The 21,579-nt window shown below is 48.6% G+C and overlaps 1 protein-coding gene across 1 annotated transcript in view; it reads left to right on the forward strand.

The window, feature by feature from the left end:
* ZNF536 (zinc finger protein 536) overlaps window positions 1-21,058 on the forward strand; it is a gene marked incomplete at both ends in the record, with an annotated part of 248,529 nt that extends 227,471 nt beyond the window's left edge. The window contains one exon of the mRNA XM_080908756.1: window positions 20,814-21,058. Coding sequence (XP_080764882.1) covers window positions 20,814-21,058 — 245 coding nt within the window. The remainder of the gene's footprint in view (window positions 1-20,813) is intronic.
* Window positions 21,059-21,579: the final 521 nt, after the last annotated feature.

The following is a 21,579-nucleotide window of genomic DNA, read 5'->3' on the forward strand; positions in this document are numbered from 1 at the left end:
TGGGGCCAAGATAAGCTCGGAGGCTGAGACCCTTCCTCCAGCATCCCACACAGAGAAGATTCTTCTTATGAGGACTGGCAAGAGAGAGAAAGAGACCAGAGCCTTTGAGGACAAAGGCCTCTCCCGCATACCAGGGACATTTATAATCCAGGTCGTAGATGAAGCTGCTCCAGGTTCTCCAACTATAGTGATGGGCACTACCCCAGGGGGCCCAGCCACTCACTCTGAGAAAAAAAAGGCATCAGCCTCTTTGTAGGTGGAGAAACCAAGGCTCTGGAAGCTTGGAGGAAATGGTCTGGAGGCTGTGTGGCTGCACGCTTGGGGTCGGAGATGCCTGCCCCAACACCAACATCAAGGCCTGTTGCTTCTGTCTGTCTACCGAGGTTGGCATTGGTTCTCAGATTTCATTGGACTGTAAAGCTCCCATGAGATAGGGATTCAGGAGCAAAACTGGGCCTTGAAACATCAAAGTATGCCTCTCTGGGATGGAAGAATGACATATACCAACCTGCCCCAACACTTGCAGTCTAACACATCTTAAAAGGAAGCACAACCCCCCTCACCATTGGAAGAATACTCGGGGCTCCTGAATCTCATGTGGATAGGCTGGGGTCAGAAAAGCTCAGCCATCTAGGGGAAGGATCACTGTTGCGACAGTGGGGTGGTCACACTAGAAACACAAACAAGCTAGGACTTGAAGCATACCGAGACATGCTTATACGTCTTAAATGATCAGCTAGTGACTCAGTGTGGAGGAACGGGGCATGCCCTATCATCCCAGCACTCAGGAGGCTGAGACAGGCGGATTGTTGGAGGGTAGCCCCAGCCACAAAGGGTGACCTATATCAAAAATATACCAAAGAATTTTTTAAAATCTAAGCAACATATGTTTGGGTGTACTTTTGATCTCCAAGTGCAGGGGGCCGAGGCAGGAGGATAAAAGACTTCAAGACTGAGATATAGAGTGAGTCCCAGGCTAGTCAAATATGGACAGACAACAGAGATGAGGTGCTGTTATCCGACCAGCCGCAGCTCCCTAAGGTCCCTTCTCCATCTCTCTGTGCTACACGTGGGATTAGCTAACTACAAACCTGGATCCACATGCAATGAAGACAGTCACTGTAGCAATGGAAGAAGCAGAACGAAACACAATGATTTGAGCCTGAAAAGCACAGAGCTGATTTCATCCTTGGAACCAGATAACAATTGGGTGGCAGTGTGGCTCACCATTTGGGATCATGTATTAAATCAAATAAATACCCGTTTCTTCCAACTCAAGTGGCGTGCTCCTACCCCAGTGCATTCTAGCCAAACCTTACTTAAGGTTCGTCTCTGTCGACTTCAGGTTTGAGAGTCTGCTGTGAAAATGAGTTCATTCTCAGGGCCCCCAGAACTCCTGAAATAGGTTATCTACCTGATCCCTACCATCTACCCGATGCCTGGCTTTGCTGGAGAGTTGAGGGTTATACATTCCTAGAAGACCAAGCCTCCAGTAGAGGCAAGAAGTCTTCCTGTCCAGAACAGACTTGGAATCTTGAATCTATACTGAAGTGAGTCTGGGAACAGGGCTGCATTGAGTTACTAGCTCATATTCAGGCTTTCTCTCTCTCTGTTTGCCTGTCTCTCTCTGCGTGCCTTTCTGTCTCCCTGTCTCTGTATCTGTCTGTCTCTACCCCCCTCTGTATGTGTGTGTCTGTGTGTGCATGTATGTAATGACGTGTCTATTTGGAAACTTTTATGACATACATGTTTCCATCTGCAGTGTCCACCCTTGTCTGGTGGTTCCTAGCAACCACAGGACATTTTTCACTGGATGCCACTAACTCCACTTGCTGCCTTCGGGTCTTATCTTAAAAACAGGACCTGGGGGTTCCTTTCTGGCTCAGGGCTATTGCCTAGTTTCAGGAGTCGGCCGTTGAACCTTTGCTTCCTTGGGACACACACTGGGCTCTCTTGGAACCTCAGTTTCCATTTCTGAAAACTGGGTGGGAGGGTTGCCAAGTGGCAGCCACACAAGGGCTGGGCCAGGAAAGCTGAGACAGCAGCAGAATCATGTCACCAGGACAGCTGCTGTGTCCCACAAGCAAAAGGCATGGGGTGCCAATTAACCTTCCAGCCAGTCACAAACAGACCCCCCCCCCCTTTGGCAAGGCCTTGTATTTTACTAGTCAGTTCATAAGGCATTTTCCAGCTGAACTGCAGACACTGGTTAACCATTGTAAGTCGTTGATGGCCCCTGGGCTCCTGAGGTTGTTTCTTAGAGTCAGAACAAGGACATTGTTTCTGGAGAGAAGGCTGAAGATGGGCAGAAGGGCAATTCAAACAAACTAACGGTGTCACCAGCAAAACCTTCACTATTCTCCCCAAGCAGAGGCAGCTGACTGGCTCTCTGAACAGGCAGAATTTGTTGGGATCTTTCTGTATCAAATGGGGACATGCCCCGCCCCAGGAGACTCCCCTCACCCTGTCCGCCCGCCCCAAGCTCATAACCACACACAGGAGAGACAGACTGCATCTGGGCCTGTTGTCCCAAGCAGCTGCAGCTGGGGGTAGCCACGCCTGCTGGGGTCCCAGGCCAAATGTAACTTGGAAGATGCAGATAATAAAAATCTACTTGTCACGGAGACATTCCTCAACTGTTAGCAATCAATTTGGGGGTGTGTGGGGGGGAGCAAGCATGAGGGGGTGGGAAATACCGAAGGACATCAAAGAGGGGTCTCGAGTTCTCGCTCACGGCTCTGCTCTGTCTCAAGACTCTGTAATTTGGGAAGGTTCTGTGCTAAGTAATTTGTGAGCCTCCAAACACACAGGTTATTGTTTGCGGACAGATGGCAAGTTGCGTTTTATCGCTTTCCCTTCTGTGGGTCCTCATACGCAGGACTAATGTGTATTCGGAAGTCTTTGTCTCCTGGCTAAAAATCTCTAATCTAAAACAGGCAATCAAGCACAGAGGCAGAGGTTTGGAGGCATAATCAGAGTTTTAAAAGCAAAGAAGAGGAGGAGGGAGGAGGGGGGGGAAGCCGGGAACCAAACTGCAGTCAGCACACAGATGTATGCGTAGAAGCTGAGAGAGGATCGGTGTATTAAAAGTGGAAAAAAGAAACAAGGTTCTGAAATGCAGCAGAGAGAGGGCACCCTGTCTTAGCCTTGGCTGGCTCCTGGGTAGCGACCGCCTGGCATCACCGGAGTGTGGCCTCTGCCGACTTGCCATCCAGAATCCGGGGGTCTTTGTCTCTCTGTGCATCGCAGCCGTGGCCGCGGTGGGGCCTGGGAGGGCCCCCTTCTAGAAGCTTCAATTGCCTTCACAGTTAAATCATGTCAATACCCAGAAAGGAAATGCGCCAGAGGAAGAAGTTCACTCCTCTTTTCTTCCTATGGATTCTTTTTTTTTTCTCCTCCTCCTTTTTATTCTGAAGATAGAATTACTGTTTGTAAGCATCTGAAAGTCATTAGAAGCTCCGCAGTCTGTCAGGTGTCGACGCAAGAAACTGCTGGAATCAAACGGGTGCCTGCACCCAGGGCTGGGGATTTGTCATGTGCTGATGAGGAGTTATAATAAAATATGAGCAAATCACAAGCATTCTGCAAATTAATCAAATTCCTTCCCCCCTTCTCCCTTGTCTCGGGGAGAGTGGCTTTGCAGGCAGACGTAGGTGAAACCAGCTTCACTCACAGATGCTCGCTCTGGCATCAGATGGAATTTATGTAACAGTAATTCTGAGTCCCTGCCAAAGTAGCAGTGAGCACACCAGGGAAGATTGTAGAAGGCGAGTCATGTGGTTCTGCTGAGGTTGTTGTGGGAAGTTTGAGGGGGGGAAATCTCGAATTTTCTTTTACTGTTTTTGCCTGAAGGGCCAGAAACGGAACGCCATCCTGCCACGGGGCGAAATCCGTCACATCTCTCCTTGCTGCCCCGCACTGAAACGAAGCGCTTCGCAGCTGTTGCAACTGCTGGCGGTGACAGAGCCCCAGTCCAGGTCCCCGCCCTCCCAGCTCCTTACAAGATTGAAAGGGGACCGGGTTCACAAGGTGGGCGCAGCGGCTATGCACACGAGAGGCCGCGTGCACCCCTCCCCTTCTGCTTCCCTCGGCATTGCGAGACCCTACCAGGGCTTTTCTTTCAAGTGTTTTATTAAATGAAGAATCTAACAACCCTCACTTTAATTACACACGGGCTTCGTTTATAATTCCCCTGGATTTATTCAAGTAGTTGAAAACGACGGTGCTGGTGATTAAACCGATCCTGTTAGTTTAGCAGGGTGTTGGTGTGTGATGTGTGTGTGTGTGTGTGTGTGTGTGTGTGTGTGTCACAGGGTGCTTGTGCGTACCTGCTTGGTGGGTGCTTGTTCTGTGGCCTTCCTTGTGCTAAGGACAACGCCTCCTACCCTGCTTTCAGAACTGCTTCTTTGGGAAATGTCATCTTGTACAGGACAAAAGGACACAGGAGCTGACCCTCTGGATGCCCTGTCTTGGGGGACCCTTTCACACTACCAGGCAATTTTTCCCCCCTTTGCAGAGGGAAATCATAGCAAGATGGCGTGGAGCAGGCAGCATTATGCAAAGGAAGTCCTTCTGCTGTGGCTTTGGGCCCCTCCCACCCCCACCCTGCCGCCCTGATGTAAAGCCCTGCCCATTTGTTTTGGTTTACAGTGACTACAGAGAAATAAGTGGATTAGAGAGAAACTTTGCATGCTTCACTGCAGCTGGATTCCGACATCTGTCACTCCTCAGCCATCTTCTGGATCACGCCAGCAAGACAGAGCAAAGTCTGACACCTTTGATTTTTAGAAAGAGCCTTTTATTAGGGGCAAGAAAAGAAAAGAAAGGAATTGCATTTGTGTGTGTGTGTGTGTGTGTGTGTGTGTGACTCGATGAAAGAGAGGTGGGGGGATAGCTACCTTTCTTGTAGGTACTATTTATTCATTCATTCATTCATTCATTCATTCATTCATTCATTCATTCATGGGTATGACACCACAGTAGCAGCTGCCCACCAGCAGGCTGAAAGTTTGTTTCTGTCTTTTTTCTTTGTTATTTCCTACTGTCAAATGAGTAGCTGCGGGGAAGCAAGCAGGCTAAGAAGATGCTGGTTTTCAATATGTCCACGCATCTCTGTGGCCTAAGGCCCTGGGCGTGGATGACTGGCAGGCACCTATCCCCCTTATCCCAGTGAATTCTCTCCTACACATTTTCTGACCTCAGTGCCTCGAATGGCACCGAATCTGGCAGGATGCGACTGCTTTTGCCTTTGCCACAGATTTTAGAGAGGTGCCCGTCCACGGGGACACCCCCACTCCCCACCCCTCACCCCCCACAGGAAATGTAGTTTCGTTGAGGTTATGTGTGGAAGTCCTGGATTCTCACAGATAACCTTGGAGAACGACGTCTGGTAGATTGCCATTTTACTGACTGTTTTAGAGCTGTCCCCTCCCTCTGACCACAGCGTCTTTCGAATGGGATGCAACTCCCAGCACACCCTTGGCCTAAGCCACGTTGCCATATTGGTCTTTCCCCTCCCACACTTAAACTCTACCGCAAAACAGAAACTAGTAGGAAGAGCTGATGCGTTCATTTTCAGAGACACAATGGAAAACAGGAAGCCAGGGAACAGGCCACGACCACCCACTTGCTTTAATTCGCTGGGTGTGTACAGGAATGAGGCCCATCTGGTGCAGAAAAGGGTGTACAGCCCTCACCCCTCCCACCCACTCACGGCAAGGTAAGGCTCGGCATGTACAGAGGGCCTTGTAAAGCTGAGGCTAAAACCTCGATGCTGGTACAGCCTGAATGGGCACACACAGGGTGGGAGGGTACCAGGCAAGGCCTTCCAGAAGTGGGTGGCAGGGACAGGCGCTGTCCATTGCCTCCTGGAAGAGCTCCCAGACCTTCAAACTTCTCCGGGGACATTGGAAAACCATATTTTCATATGAAATTTTTTGCTTGTTTGGCTCTGTGTGTGTGTGTGTGTGTGTGTGTGTGTGTGTGTGTGTGTAGCAGTGAGAGCACAGGTGACCAACCCTACTGTGTGAGGTAGCTTAAGGACTATGAAGCACAGGTCAGGGGAGGTGGTACCACCACAGATCCCCTCAAAATGGACTCCCCAGACACTCCTCAGTGCTCACCCACGGAGCACAGTACACTTGAACTTGACCAAAACCTGGAGGACTATCCGTGAATTTGGAGTCTACGGGAACAGAAGTGACCCAGCCCGGAGAGAGGAAACTAACAAAGCAGGCTGAGTAATCCCTGGGCTATATAACCCAGACTACAGGGATAGCCTGCAGAGATGGCTGGGGGGGCTGGGGTGTGGTCACCCATGAAGAGAGGCCGCCTTGGAGAAGAAGGAAGGAAAGAAGGAAGCCTGCCAGGATGTGTGGGGAGGAGCAGAGAGTAGAGGAGAACAAGATGGAGTTTATTCCTGAGGCCAGAAGCCAAGAAGGGTCTGTCCAAAGTCTGCCTTGTCAGGGCCCCTTTCTCACCCCACCCCCACCAGGCTGTCCCCAGCTCCTTCCAGTGAAAAATAAGGTTAGGCAGAGGGGATCGCTAACCCGGGAGGCTTCCAGCTTCCTTCTTTATCCAGCCACTACTGTGAGCAGGAGCTGCTAAGATTTCCAGCCTCCACAGGGAAAGGAGGAACCCACAATTCTGGAAGCTTTGGCCAGGTCGGACATTGTCAAGTGGCCGTTTCGTGCCTTTGACAAGAAAGAGGGGCTCTTGCGTTGTAAAGGGGATGTGGTGTTCTGGAAGCTTCACTGGGTGCTCCAGGGACTAGAGAGGACACATTTCTAAAGCCAATGGCAGCAGTATACCTCAGGGAGGGATTGTAAGTTAGACAGCCAGAGGAGGCAAGATGCCATGTTTGGAAACAGACCTATGGATGGTCAGGGTAGAGGGCACACTCTAGTGCAGAGGGACTTGATAGGGGCACGGCAGGGAGCTCTCCCTGTTGCTCTGAAGGAGCCTGTTGTGGTCTGTGGTGGTTTTTTTTTTAGCAAGCTTCACCCAGGGCAGGGCTGGCTGTTAGCACCTCTCAGGAATTCCTTCTATTTGCCCAAGGGCTTAGGTATCCATGTTTGTCTCAGCACCCAGAAGGTCTAGAGACTCCAGTATGACTGGCAGATGTTCCAGCTGCTGATGTTAGAGGCTGACCTTCTCATCCTTGCCCCCTGAATAACACCTTTATCATGTTTAATAGCATGAAATCAGTATATTAAAAATATAAAAACAACCAGGATAGCTGTGTTCGAGTCCTAGCATATGGCTCGGAAGCACTCCCCCACCTTTTATCCTAAGGTTGTGAACCTCAAAAATGCTTAGCACAGTGTCCACAGGCCCCCCCCCCCACAAGCTACAGACAGCAAAGTGCCCTGCCAGGTGTGGAAGCCGCCAACTGCCCCTGCTCCTGGGGTGCACTTCACCTGGAGGCTGACGTCTCCTTAATGTGGCCTCTCTTGGCAATCCTTCCGATATCAAATGCACTTGCCCAGAGACAAACCCAGAGTCTCATTAGAGTATTATTATATTACACATCTGAAAATCTTCAACAACAACAACAACAACGGGAAAAAAAATGAAAGTAAGTTCATCGACCCTTGGAAGGTTATTTAATGATAAACGTAAATGTTTTCATAAAATCCGGGGATGATTTAAGATCCCAGATCAATAGTGGCTGTGTAGCTCATGCCGCCGGCCGGCTGGCCACCCGGGCAGGCTGGTGGCTCCTCAGACCATGGCTGCCCGAGGCAAACAAATAAATGTGATGTGACTTGGAACCACAGGGAGTGGCCTGAGCAGGGGATTTGGAGCTGCCCGGGAAGAGAGCAAAGGACAGGGGGTTGGGGAGTGGGTGAAGGAGAAGGGAGCACTACAGGGAGCACTTGTTATGTCTGGGGATTGCTTGCAAGATAGACAGGGGGGTGTGGAATCTTGCAGACTGTGCCTGGCAAAGCCCCCACTAGCCATAGACCCTCCTCCTGTTGGAGTTCTTCCCAGCCTGAACCGAAGCTGCAGGGAAGATGGCCACGGTCAGCTCAGCTCTGACTACACAGCCAAAGTTGCTCTCTGTCTCAGGCTTGGTGTCCCTGGCCAAGCATGCATCCTCCCAGAGTCCCCCCACCCCTCATCCTCTGGGTGGAACTCCAGAAAGGAAGGGTTTCGATATCCTAACCACACCCGGGGGAGATTTATTCGACTCTTCTTTGGAGTCTCATGCTAAATATTTGACGGACTGTCTCTCAGTCCACCCAAACTACAAACCGACCCATGTCCTATTGTCTGTCAGCTTTAAAATGCCCACTTTCCATCCCTGAGAATCAAGGGATGGCGTAGCCTCCCAAAGGTACACACAGCCCCAGTCAGATGAGGTCTGCTCGTGACTAGAGAGTTTCCACTTTCAACCACTTTGATCCAAACTACCAGAGCTCAAGGCTGATACCTCCTCGGACCCTTGGCAGCAGGTCTGGGGTAGGGGTGATATGATGCTCCCCCTTCCTGCCCTCCCATGTTTGTCTTATCAGGATAATTTGCAAGCTACTTGCCTGGCTTACTATTGTATACTCATTTCTATTACTTGTATATCCTGCGCCCGAGTACCTGAATGTGTAGGTGTCCCTGGCGGGTATCAGATCACTTAGAGCTGGTGGTCTCGAGACAACAGATGTGCTGAAAACCCAGTCTTCTGTAAGAGCAGCGAGTGCTCCTAACCACTGAGCCATCTCCTACCTGTTGGTGCCTTACACCAGGGCCATACTTCTAGCTGTGGTCTTTGCCTGAAGTTAGGTGTTGGGATCTTTCTGCTGTAGAACATCAACTCTAGGTTTCACCATCAGCTCGTGATAGATGTTACAGAAGAAAGCTTGGAAAGCGAGTCTTTTATTTCAGTGCAGATTTAGATCACCAAAACATTTGCGCAGGTAGCGAGGAGGAGTTGCGCGGGGTCTCTCGGGCTATCCCGAACGTCTTACGCATTACCGGATGACATTCATCACGAGCGATGAACCAATACCGATACCAACGTTTCGCTCGGACTGCCTTGGGTTTTAATTAACGGCCACGCTCTGTTCTGAGCTCTCGTTCCGGAGGCCACACTGCTGTCACGTGTCCATGTATCTTCCATTCTTCCTATTTGTGCAGTCTCAGGGATCTCCTGTTGGTGATTGCCTTGGCCGTCCTGAGGACTGTACCTTGGAAGATGTCCCTCGGCTGTAATTTCTCATGTTTAGACTGGAGCTCTGGGTTTGGGGAAGAAAGATGACAAACCTACGGTGCCCTTCTCGTACCAAATCAAGGATGCCTGCCACTGTGACCTTGAGCACTTGGCTAAGGAAGTGTTCATTTAGAGTTCTGCACTGTCAAGTTACACTGTCCCCCCAACCCCCATGTGCCAGACACACCACACCTCAGGACGGCACCCTGTCTCGGCCTCCCTGAGTCATCACCGTCTACATGAATTATTTGCGATCTGCATTGGCGGGTCCTTGCGTGCATATTTACCGATTCAATCATTTATGTCAGTGTGACTCGTGGATATTTACTTTATACATTAGGCTATGATTTGGGGGCGGTATTATTTACTCTGCTGTTGGAAATGCTCTGCGTTTGAGCCTTCGGGGCTCCTTTCTGGCTGCACGCTGTTCTGAGATGCCCTCCTGCACCTTTTAATGGGGGCTCTTAAGAGCAACGATTTATTTCACAGCACAGAATGTTCCGGGATCATCTCGTACATTCCCCAGTCCTTGTTGAACCAACCGCTTCTTCAAAGGGCTTGCTTAGGGTGTACTTCTTCAATGCTCCCCCACTGGCCGGCCTTTGAACTCCTGGCACACAGGTGCTGTGATGTGGGAAATTTGGGGAATCTTAGGGGCTGTGACCTCACCAAGGGAGTGAGATTCCCCCTCCACCCCCCTCTTCCCTTCCTCAAATATTTTGTTGAGAATGGCATTAGAAATCAATTTCAACCTTTCTAGGCCCTCTTGGTTGATAAATACCATAAAAGGCGTGTGGGAACATGATAAAATAATATATATGCAGGGTTACTTTATATAACGCTAACACTCATAGTCTGTCTGTATATTAAGCTAAACGTGATTTCTTGGTGATGTTGCCAATGAGTTACCACCTGGATAAGACTCCACTTTTAAGATGAATATGCTTTTGAGTAGCCTTTTAAATTAAAACCCAAAATCACTCGGCATTTAAAACCTGAAATTATTTGTACTATTCCAAAGTGTCTTAGCGTCTTTGATTAGATGAAAGAATATTCTTTTCGGAAATGGAAAACACGAATTACATACCTGATTGGAACATCCTTACCTACTCAGAATTGGGGTGGGGGGATTTAGGAAGTATAAGTATATAGAACCATGGCAGCAGCTCCTTCTGGAGGCCCCTGTTTGTATAAGACAGCACCCTCATTGCCCTGCTGGTGCTGCGGCTGGAACGAGAATTCTCTAGGGGTTCTAGACGGGGACCCTCATATGATACAGCGTCAGGGTCCAATCTGTGAGCTTAGAGAGTGCAGAATGTGAAGACTGAGAATTCCAGACTCCAGGGCACCCAGGGAAAACCAGACCAGCACCTCAAAGGCCAGACCTGTCCTTGAACCTGCAGCACAGACACTTGGGCTTCCAGCGGCTGATTGTCTAACACTTCCTTGTTGGCTCTGCAGGTAAATCTATTACCCCACTTAATTAGCATGTGTTGCACAAAATGTTTTTTTTTTGGGGGGTGCGGGGTAAGCCTAGCAGGCTTGGCTTAGATATCTATGTGTTGTTATCGGCCTCCCTAGTGCTCATGGGTGGCAACTCTTCTGCAACCTTCCACCCTGTGTGAGACAGCCCTGACGGCTGCTTCTCCCCACTCCATCCTTGCTCCCTTTAGAAAACAGCACCCTGATGTAGGTGCAGAATGGGGATGTAGTTACTTGGATGTTCAGATCGGCTAGCCACACATCTACAGGTAGACTGAACAGATGCGCTCAGGGAGGGGGTATTCTTCAAAGTTTCACCACCCAAGATGCCTCTTAAAGTACATACGGAGCACCATGTGGGATCTGTGTAAATGGAGCAGTATGTGGACATACCCTCCAACTCTCTTGTCTTCCGGTCTCTCGTGAATTCTGCTGTTTACCTGGCATCTCATTTATTATTTCGTAGTTAGACCTTTGGTTATAGTGTCTGTACTGAACACTCGGTACAGGTCTCTCCCTGCTGCTGTGCTCCAAACAGAAGAGTATAGCAGCTGTTCACAAACCACTTTCATTAGACCCATTACTTAAGACCCGTCTTATTTTTAATTATGTGTGTACGTGGGTGTGTACATTCAAGTATGATGCTCATGGAGGCCAGAAGAGGGCGTCAGAACCTCTGATCGTGGAGTTCCAGGTGGTTGCTGGCCACCCCTTTTGGGTGCTGCGAACCGGGTGACAAGGTTTATATTCTTAGCATTTTAATAATCTAGACACGATTAAAAGCATGCAGCAAGTCAGGTATGGTGGCACATGCTCATAATCCTAGCGCTTGGGAGCACAAGGCCGTATGTTGGAGCCCAGCCTGAGTTATAAATGGAGAGCCTGTCTCAAAACAGTAGCAGCAGCAGCCGCAGATGCTGCCACTGCCAACTATGACAATGACAAACAAAAGAGACAGAGAAAGAAGGAAGGAGGAAAGAGGAAGGGTGTGAGTTGGTTCCAAGTATATGCTGCTGTTTTACACACAGAGACCGTACATCCACAGGTTTTAGCATCCACAGTGTCTTAGAGCCAACTGTGTGTAGATGCTCCTACTCAGCTGTAGATCTGTCCAAAAAGTACCTGAAAGAGCCTGAAAGAACAATGACTTATTTGAATCCACCCCACAGGGATGGCATGGTGGAGTCCAGGCATTTCTTCACAGTGGACAGGAAGCAGAGTAGGACAGTCACAGAAGGGGCCCAGCAAGTCCCTGAGGATATTTCCGCACGATCATTTTCCTCTTAAGAAGCTCTGCTCACCTCAGCTCTATCACCTATCTAGTCGAAGTATGAATCCGTCAGTGATTTCAACCACTGATTAAGTCAGACTACTCACTGTCTAATTGGATCTGGAAATCTCTTCAAAGACGTGCCCAGAGGCATGCTTGCTAATCCTCCCGTCTTTCAGTCTATCAAGTTGACACTCAAGACCAACTGTCACATTGAAGAATGAATGCCTCTCTTGAGCCAATATTCCAGTGGTGTCCCATGTGCTCAGTACAGGGATCCGATGGCCTTCTAGAGAAGGCTATGGGATCTCTGTCCACGCACACGAGGTCTGTCTGTCTGTCTGTCTGTCTGTCTGTCTGTCTGTCTTTGTCTCTCACACCACTCTCCCTCCCTCCCCTCTCCCCCTCCCTCCCTCCCTCCCTCCCTCCCTACCTACCTACCTACCTACCTATCTATTTATCTATCTATCTATCTATCTATCTATCTATCTATCTATCTATCTATCTTCCTTCCTACCTACCTATCTACCTACCTACCTATCTATCTATCTATCTATCTATCTATCTATCTATCTATCTATCCTTTCGTTGTGTCTATGGAATACCTCCTTGGATATATTCATAGAGAATCCTCTGGTAAAAGGGGCTTGCAGGCATCATCCAGAGAGGCCAGAGAGATGAGTATGTGCCTGACCAAAAATCTCCATGGCTCAGGCTTCTATGCCTGTGAAAGAGGAAGCCATTTTCCTGCTACCCCCATGTCCTTGCATCTTTTGGAGAACCAATCAAGGAAGATGACTACTTTGAGCGTGCTCTGAAGACAGTGTCATTATTGAATGCCAGGGGCCAATCACCCATTCACCCATCCACCAAACACACACCCTCGTCATCTGCCCTACATCCAAGAGAAGCCATCAGCTCAGAAGGTGTGGAAGCACCAAACCGCAGCTCTCTGAAGCTGCTGCCCATTGCTGAACTGTAACTAATGGATAGCCCCTCAAGGGCACGCATTTTCCTCTCCCCCTTAGGTGTAGGGAAGGAATAGCTGTTTTCATCGTCGCGAGTAAGAAAAATATCTCATTCCCCAACTTTCACTATAAACAATGTACTGCTTGCTTTCTCCTCACCCCTCTTGACCCTCCACACTGTATACATATTTATATATTATTCATAGTGGATTAAAAATGGATGTGTTCTTTACCACGGCTCTACAGCGCAGTGACAATACAAATTAACGTACGATGTACTTACTTTTCACGTGGCAGTGATGGGAAATGTTGATGGCCTCAAAGCAAGAGGTAGAGAGAGTAGGGTGGGGGTGGACGGGGGGGGGGGCATCTGGAACCATTTCAGTGTGGGCCTCCAACTCTGGCTGATGAGGGCTGGGGTGGCTTAGGATTTCAGCAATGCTGAAGCACCAGGAAAGATTGGTCACATCTTTTTCCCCATGAGATGACGTCCCCGTGGCCCGTGAGCATCATATCTCCTCATCTCCCATCTTGAGCTACCCTCTTCTTGTTCTAGGATCCTCCACTGATCCATTGCCTGCCCTCGTCCCAGCCTCAGGTGTTTCTTTCCTCAGTGGTCCTGAGATTCCCCTTCTTCCCTTCCTCTCTGTCTCTTCTCTTGTGATATGTTTCATTCATATCTTCTGCTAGAAAATACCGACGTCTGTGATGAGCTTGTGTCATGCTGTAGGGGCTAACAGCAATATCAGAACAAGCAAGCAAGCAAGCAAATGAACCATCCCTCCTCCAATGAAACCCCAGGGTCCCTGTCCTCATCGTACTGCAAATATTCTTGGAGAGGAGCAGGCATCAGCTACTTATGCTAGGGGTAGGACTGAAGTCATGTGTTTGACAGCCATCATGGTGGGTTTGGAATAATCACGAAGTCATTCCAGAAACATAGAGTTATTCTATGCTGACGGACAAGGTGAAGGCAGAAAAGGAAGAATTCCATATTTGGAAGATTGGGAAGGTCTGTGCAAAGGTCCCAAGGAAAGGAGCAACAGGGAACAGTTGGAGACTAAAGAGACATTCTTTGTGGCTAGGGGATGGCAGTCTCAGAGGTAGGGAAGAGAGGGATGGAAAGATGGCCTCTTGGGTGACTTATTGGAATCCCTGCTGGTCTTAGAACAGACTGCACTGTCTTACAAGGCTATTTAGACTTGGGATCTCTCTAGTCCTGCCATCTTCAGGAGCTCCAGGGGGTCACGTGCTCGGCAAGCATCAACCTGGGTTTGCCAAACTTCATTTCAGTGAAACGCATCCATTCTGACACTGGTTCCTCTGAATGCGGAACATCTCACTTTCGAGGTTGTGGGGACAGGGAACTGGGGGACCTGGCCAGTGGATCCAGATCAGACAGGGGAGACACTGCCTTCAACTGTTAAGCAGCAACCGAGGTGGGAAGTGGTAGTCCGATTCCAAACTCATTGCCAGACCTAAACCTGACCACTCCTACGGAGGAGGAAGACATCAGAAAGAAAGCAAAGATGTCAGACCAAGAGCCCCAGGTTTTCATACCTGACCATAGGGTGTCCCCGACATGAGATGCTGCTCACTGCCACCACCTTGATCGGCCCTGTCTAGTGGGAACTGATGTATCAGAGTATTCTCAGGCTTAGAGCTATTGGACCCAACTGCACATATAAAGAGGTAGTTATTGTCTGCAATTCATGAACACTCTGTGGACCCCAGCATCACCAGCTCATTTACAGTCTTCTGCAGTGGGGTGGGTACATTTCTGGCCAGTCTCTCATCTTAGTGTGGATGGATGGATGGATGGATGGATGGATGGATGGATGGATGGAAGTTTGCAGGCAACTGGGGGACAGGCATGTCCTGATGCCTGAACTAGCGTCACTGTTGTCAGCGAGATGTCCCGTTTGTATTTCTGTTCTCTCTCTACCTCAGTGACAGATTGGGAGGCTCCTAGGCAGATTGGTGCCTCTCAGCCCCTTGCATTGTCCATGTTTCAGACCTGGATGCACACAGTGACGTAGTCTGTTGTGTTCTCTACTGCGGCTTGTCGGCTTGTTTGGGACTCTTCGCTGACACTCTCTTATCAAGAGACAGCAGACATCAATGTACCTGAGGTTGTTCCATATAAGGGGCTTCAAATAGGCTAATGGAAGACAGAAACTGGGATTTGGCTCCATCAGAAACTGGTGGAGTGTCCAAAAATGTCTTGAGCAATGACACCTTTCACCAAGCATCTAACCATCGTAGGCTAAACTTTACACTTAATGTTGATTCTCAGACAACACATGCCTTGGTTTAGTCATTGCCTGGCTTCTTCAGGCACCTACTGTCTGCTTTATTCCCTCTTTGGCTGGCTCAACTAGCTTCCTTATGTAGCTCTTACTTCCGTACCTGCCTAGGCCACTCACAGCAGATCATGCCCTACTACATCAATTAGCAATTGAACCCTATATACATCACTACAAAACAGTCTGATGAAGGCAATTTCTCCATTGTGGTTGCTTCTTCTTGAGTGACTCTGGTTTGCATAAAGTCAATGGCTGAATCTAACTAGGGAAGCCCCCGTACATATTTGTGAAAGTAAAGATTCAGAGTACATTGTATCCATTGGAAACTCGGTCTGAATGCAAATCTTTCAGCTTGGCTGGGTCTTAACTTCCCTATCTGTGTGGTGGAAGCAATATCGCTTCTTGGCAAAACTTTCATGGAGTTCAACTCTGAGGATAAATGTGCAGAAATCAGTATAAAGAACCATGGAGTGAGGCCTTTGGGGGTCTTAAGCTGCTATTATTATCATCGGTAAGTTTCTACATTCTGTAGAATGACCTAGACTTCTTGAATTTCTAGTACTGCTCAGATTGCCCCTCCAATGAATGCATTCAGAGCTCCAGATGCATCTGCAAACAGATTCCATTTCAGCAAAGTTAAAAACACAAACCAATCCAATAATGGTTTGACCACGGAAGTATCTGAACCTTCCAGAAGAATCGTCTATCATGTTTGTCTCTACCAAGAAAATCAAGATTCAGAATGTAACCATAGGATCAAATCATGATGAATATTTTAAAAAATTGATTGGTAGGGAAAGAGAACTAAGTGCTTTTGTGTCAAGTTGGCCAACTCCCTGCAGCCTAAGGTGATGCTAAAGGCTCTCTGTGATTTGTGCTCAAGACGTGTGACCTTTGAGGAGGCAGGGTTTGCAGGAAGGGTAGTATCCAAAGGCTGGAGATGGGGATCCCCAAACAGAGTGCTTTTTAGCACTATGACAGGTGATACAATACAGGTGTGGGCTGTTCAACAAAATATTCAACCCGTGGAAGACTCCATAAGGTCTTGGTGACTGAGGCTGATTCATAAACAGAGTCAGTGTGTCCGTGGGTCTGCTGGCCTCTGGGTTACCAAACATTACATTTTTAAAATTATGATTGGAACATTATCTGAATTTCTTCCCTCCCAAAGCTTTTCATGCCACTGTGATAGCCATTAATTATAATAAACACACTGGTGACTTGATTCCAGATCTATATGAGTCACCCAGAGTCTGAGAAGCTCTACTTTAAAGTGTTTTCGAGTTTTCACTCTATGTGCGTGGGTTTAGTCATGTGAGTGTAGTGCCCCTGAAGGCCAGAAGAGGGAGTAAGATGCCTTGGAGCTAGAATTATAGGTGATTGAGTTGCTGCAGATGCTACCTGGGAATTGAACTCAGGTCCTCTGCAGATACAGTGTTCACTCCTAACTGCTCAACCCCCACCCCCAACACCCCAACCCCTGAACCCTTTGGGAGGATCTTCAACTGCTCCAGCACTGACAGGCACTAATGCTGAGCTGATTTTTCTTTTCTCCTGCTCTATAGTTTTCTACTTTATAAGATGGGCCATTTTTCAGCAAGACTTGGACATACCTTTAGTGTATGCAGGGATGATGGTTTCATGAATTGAATCATTGAGTTTCAGGCACTCAGCATTATTCTGATCACTTGTCCAAAATCTGTTGGACCTTACTGATGCTCAGCTCGGCCCAGCACGGGAGAGGTAGACACACTGGCTTCTCCAGTCGTTTCCCAAGGACTGATGTCTATCTTAGTCTGATTTCCTTTGCTAAAACAAACTCGCAAGGCTGAGTACTATATAAAAAAGAAAGGTCTACTTAACTAACCATTCTGGAGATCTCATTCACCCAGAAGCTGACTAGGATCCATCCCATAATCCCTTCCAAGGAAAGCATCCTCAGCGACCAGACCAAATTCCCTGTGACTTTGGCTCACAACGACTCTATCACCTCTCAGTGCTGCCACATCAAGTACCACGCTCACAATGTATGAGCCACTGGGGGACACACTCAGATAAAACCCAGCCCTCAGTCCAGACCCCACATCCCGCAGGATGAGAAACAAGGACGTCCCGTGTACAAATGGAAAGCTACAGAAGTATCCATCCCGCACAAACGTCGAAGGGGCATGCTTGAGGATGGGAAGGGAACCGGTGGCCAGCGGGAGGCCTTAGGAACAAGAGAGGTTAATCGTCAGAGGGCATGATCAAAGTGTATGAAAACCTCATTGTGAGATCAATCAGCGTATGCAATTAATATATGCTAATAATAAGAAGCATTACCAGTTTCGCATCTCCTACTCAGCTCAGGGCCTTCTCTGTTTCCATGGGAAGGTGGCCAAGCCCCGAGGGTAGAACCAGGCGGCAGAAACACAGGCGGCAGTCATCATGCTGGTGGGCCAGCCCTGCGCTTCTCTCCCTTCTGCGGCCCCTTAGGAAGGGCAGAAGGCAAATGCATTGTGTGTTTTTTTCCCCCGTGTTTCCTCCCAACATTTAAACATTAGCAGAATGGCTTTCCCACGTGGGAAGTAGGCCACCTGAAGCCGCGTGTTGCTACATCTCTAGAAAGAAAAGCAGCAAAATCTCTATCGAGGATTTGTAGTCATTCCCTCAAACCTGGGCTGGATCAAACGGGAATATATGAGTGTTTTGGGGGCACTGCGGATGTTGGGAGTCTATGGCTCTTGTCTGGGAACCTGGGACCTTTCCCAAGGGATCAATTTCATAGCAAAATAGATCTAACTCTTGAAGGAGAGGTGGGTTCAGACAGGGTGCAGACACTGGACATTTGAGCTGTCTGTGATCTGAGACAAAGAAATACCAGATTGAACTTCTCCACATGGCACTCTGGTGGCACAGGCTGGAAGGGGGCAGAATGCGGATGCTTCTGAGACTCCCAGGCTCACAGTACACACAAGGGCTGTTGCATACCACAACTGGGTCTGTATAATAAGGAGACCCCTCAGGGAGAAGGAGTTAGCCCTGGTGACCCCTGGCTATGAGGGAAGGGCAGAGCAGACTGCCAAAGCCCACTGGGAAAGCAACAGAGGAGCCAGACAAGACGGCCCAGGTCTCAGACAGGAAGATAAAGCACTTAGGAGACGGAGTTGGGGGCACGGTTCAACGCAAGTCTGAACTATATAGAGAAAGATGGATTCAAAACCCACCGGAACAGGCAAGAGAATCAAGGTTGCATCACTGGGCAGATGTGCTAGTGTAGGCCCAGCTGGGGGTTGGGGGGAGCCTGAAGCAGGAAAATTGGGAGTTCAAGGTCAGCCCATGTTATACAGACAATTGAAGTCTGAAAAAGAAAGTGAAAGGAAGAAGAGGAAGGAGGAGGAGGAGGAGGAAGGGAAGGAGGAGGATGAAGGGGAGGAGGAGAAGGAGGAGGAGGAGGAGGAGAAGAAGGAGAAGGAGAAGAAGGAGAAGGAGGAGAGGAAGGAGGAGGAGATGGAGGAGGAGGAAAGGAAGGAAGAAAAGGAAGAGGGGGAAAAGGAGGAGGAGAAGGAGGATGGGGAGGAGGAGAAGGAGAGGGAGGAGGAGAAGGAGAGGGAGGAGGAGGAGAACAGGGAGGAGGAAGAAGAAGGGGGAAGGGGGAGGAGGAGGACAGGGAGGAGGAGGACAGGGAGGAGGAGGAGAGGGAGAAGAAGGAGGAGAAGGAGAGGAGAAGAAAAAGAAGGAGGAGGAGGAATAGAAGAAGAAGAAAGAAGAAGAAGAAGAAGAAGAAGAAGAAGAAGAAGAAGAAGAAGAAGAAGAAGAAGAAGAAGAAGAAGAAGAAGAAGGGAGACAGAGATAGACAGACAGACAGAGACAGAGAGAAACAGAGGCAGAGAATGAGCAAATGAGAGAAAGGCTCTTTGGAAATACGCACAGAATTGATTTCTGTGATTGATGCAGGAAAACATCCCATCTCTGCTGTTGTCCTGTTTGGGGGATTGGTTCCCTTACTTGCTGGTTCCCTCTTTTAAGCCAACAAGTCTGGGCCCGGGATCCTCTCTGAAGTGGAGTGGTGCAGCTTCTGAGCTTTGGGGAGCAGACACCTGCACCTTCCCAGCATGAGAGATAACACCAGATCCACCATCACTCCCCAAAGCAGACACCAAGTTTTCCAGATGGCAGAAGGCGCCAAGTGCTAGTCACAGAGCAGAGAGATCACACTTGCAGGATCAGAAAAGCTTCCTTAAGAACTGGAGAGTCTGTCTGCAGTTCTGCATGTGAGCTCTTCTAGAGAACTATCATTTCGGGAGTCACTCATCAAATCTCCCTTATTATTATTATTTTAATATTAATGTGTGTGTGCGCGTGTGTGCACACACATGCATGTGTGTAGTCACTGTGTCTGTCTCTGAGCCATGTGAGTGCAGTGCCCTGAGAGGCCAGAGGAGGGCATTGTATTCTCTGGAGATAGAGTTGCAGGAGGTTAGGAACTGCCCAGTTCAGATGCTGGAAAGAGCTAGGGGCCTCTGGAAATGCTAGCACTCAGTTCTCTTAACCCTTGAGTCATCTCTCCAGCCATCCCCCAAACATTACTTCTCTGATGCTCAGGCTGACCTTGACCTGATCCATGTGGTCCCTGCTGTCCACCCTGACCCTCCCAACTTCTAAAGCTGTGCTACCCAGTCATCCCTTACAGCTTTGCTAGAGCGGGTCTGTTCGCCATCCATCTCCCTTACCCTCCAAAGGCATTTGCTCCTCACACTTGTTCTGACATTAGTAAAGAGTCTGTGGGTGGCTTTACCCTCAGACTTGAATACAGACACTCACTACGGAAATGTAATGGGTTTGGGTGTATCCAAAATCGTCAGTATGTAGTTATCTGGTCAAATCTGCGTGTGTTCTCTTTTCTGTACACAATGGTAAATTAAGAACGGTGTTCCTTAAACAAACAAATAGACAACATGGTTGGGTGGATGGGGACCTTACATGAGATTGTTCCAAGCCATCTGACATCAGAATTCAGTATCCATAAGTAAAGTTTTGAATCCTGTCAAACAAACAAACAAAAAACCCAAACCAAAACAAAAACTGCAAAAAACCCAAACAAACCAACAAACCAGGGACATTAGCCAGTGATGGCTCAGCAGGCAGGCATGCTTGCCGCCAAGTCAGAGAGTCTGAGTCTCGAAACCCATGTGGCGAAAGGAGACAAGGGACTCCCACAGGGTTCTAATATCTACAGAGGCTCGGTGGCGTGCGTGTTTATGTCTGAGGGTGCATGCATGTGTATGTGTATATATGCATGCTCCAAATGAGTGTGGAAAAAAATGGGAGGTTTGTTTTGTTTCTTCTTCTGTAAACATTTAGTTTTATTGAAATGGTTCTAGATATTGAATGGTTTCTGTTCTCTCTTCTGCAAAGTCAAGACTGGGAATTCTGGCCAGAATGGGAAGGGATCTGAATCTCACTCGATGGGACTAATGGGCTTTATCCCTTCCCTTTCTCCTTTAATTCTGCTAGATGGCTGCGATGTCATTTATGGGGGTATGTTGGTCTTAAGGCTCGGGTGTGGCACACTGCTGACTGGACACTTTCTTTCTCCACAGGTCACAGGCCTTTCCAGTGTCACTACTGTCCCTACAGTGCTTCACAGAAGGGGAACCTGAAAACCCACGTCCTCTGCGTCCATCGAATGCCTTTTGACAACAGCCAGTATCCCGACCGCAGGTTCAAACGTTCCAGGGTCGACTCGGAGGCTTCTGGGAATTTCGAGGAGGCAGCGGCTGTCAAGGCTGGGAGCTTTGCAGAGCTCCCAGATGAGAGAGGCAAAGGCCAAGAGGAAGGCAACTGAGCAGAGGACTTTCCTCTCTACAGTCTTAAATCATGCATCTGGGTTCACAAGTTTGCTAACTGCATTCCAAGGGGGGAAATCATGTACAAACCCCCACTAGTGTATAGAACATTTAAAAAAATTTTAAAAGATATCTATCTATATATATATTAAAAAAAAAAAAACCCCAGCCCTTGAACATGGCTGCTACACTGTTACCCAGTAACAAGAACTTCCAAGAAATGCAGGTGGGAGAAAGAGATTTTAGAAATGGCCCCCCTCCCCATGTCCTTCAAGTTCTAAGCTTGAGGTCCTTCTGACCCAAAAGTCACCTTTGTCCAAATAACCCGAAACACACAAACAAAACAAACAACAAACCAACAGCTCTACCGTTCCAGCGACTTAGTGTCGCCTGGACGGGTCTGTGCTCCTTCTTAAAAACACACCCCCTATAATCTGACACCAGCCGCTGTCACTTGCCCACCGTCCTAATGAGAGGAATTGGGGGCAGCCGAGGTGCCAGTCAGACTGGGGCGGTCACT

Source organism: Micromys minutus, assembly GCF_963924665.1.
Source record: "Micromys minutus genome assembly, chromosome: 32".
Taxonomy (NCBI): domain Eukaryota; kingdom Metazoa; phylum Chordata; class Mammalia; order Rodentia; family Muridae; genus Micromys; species Micromys minutus.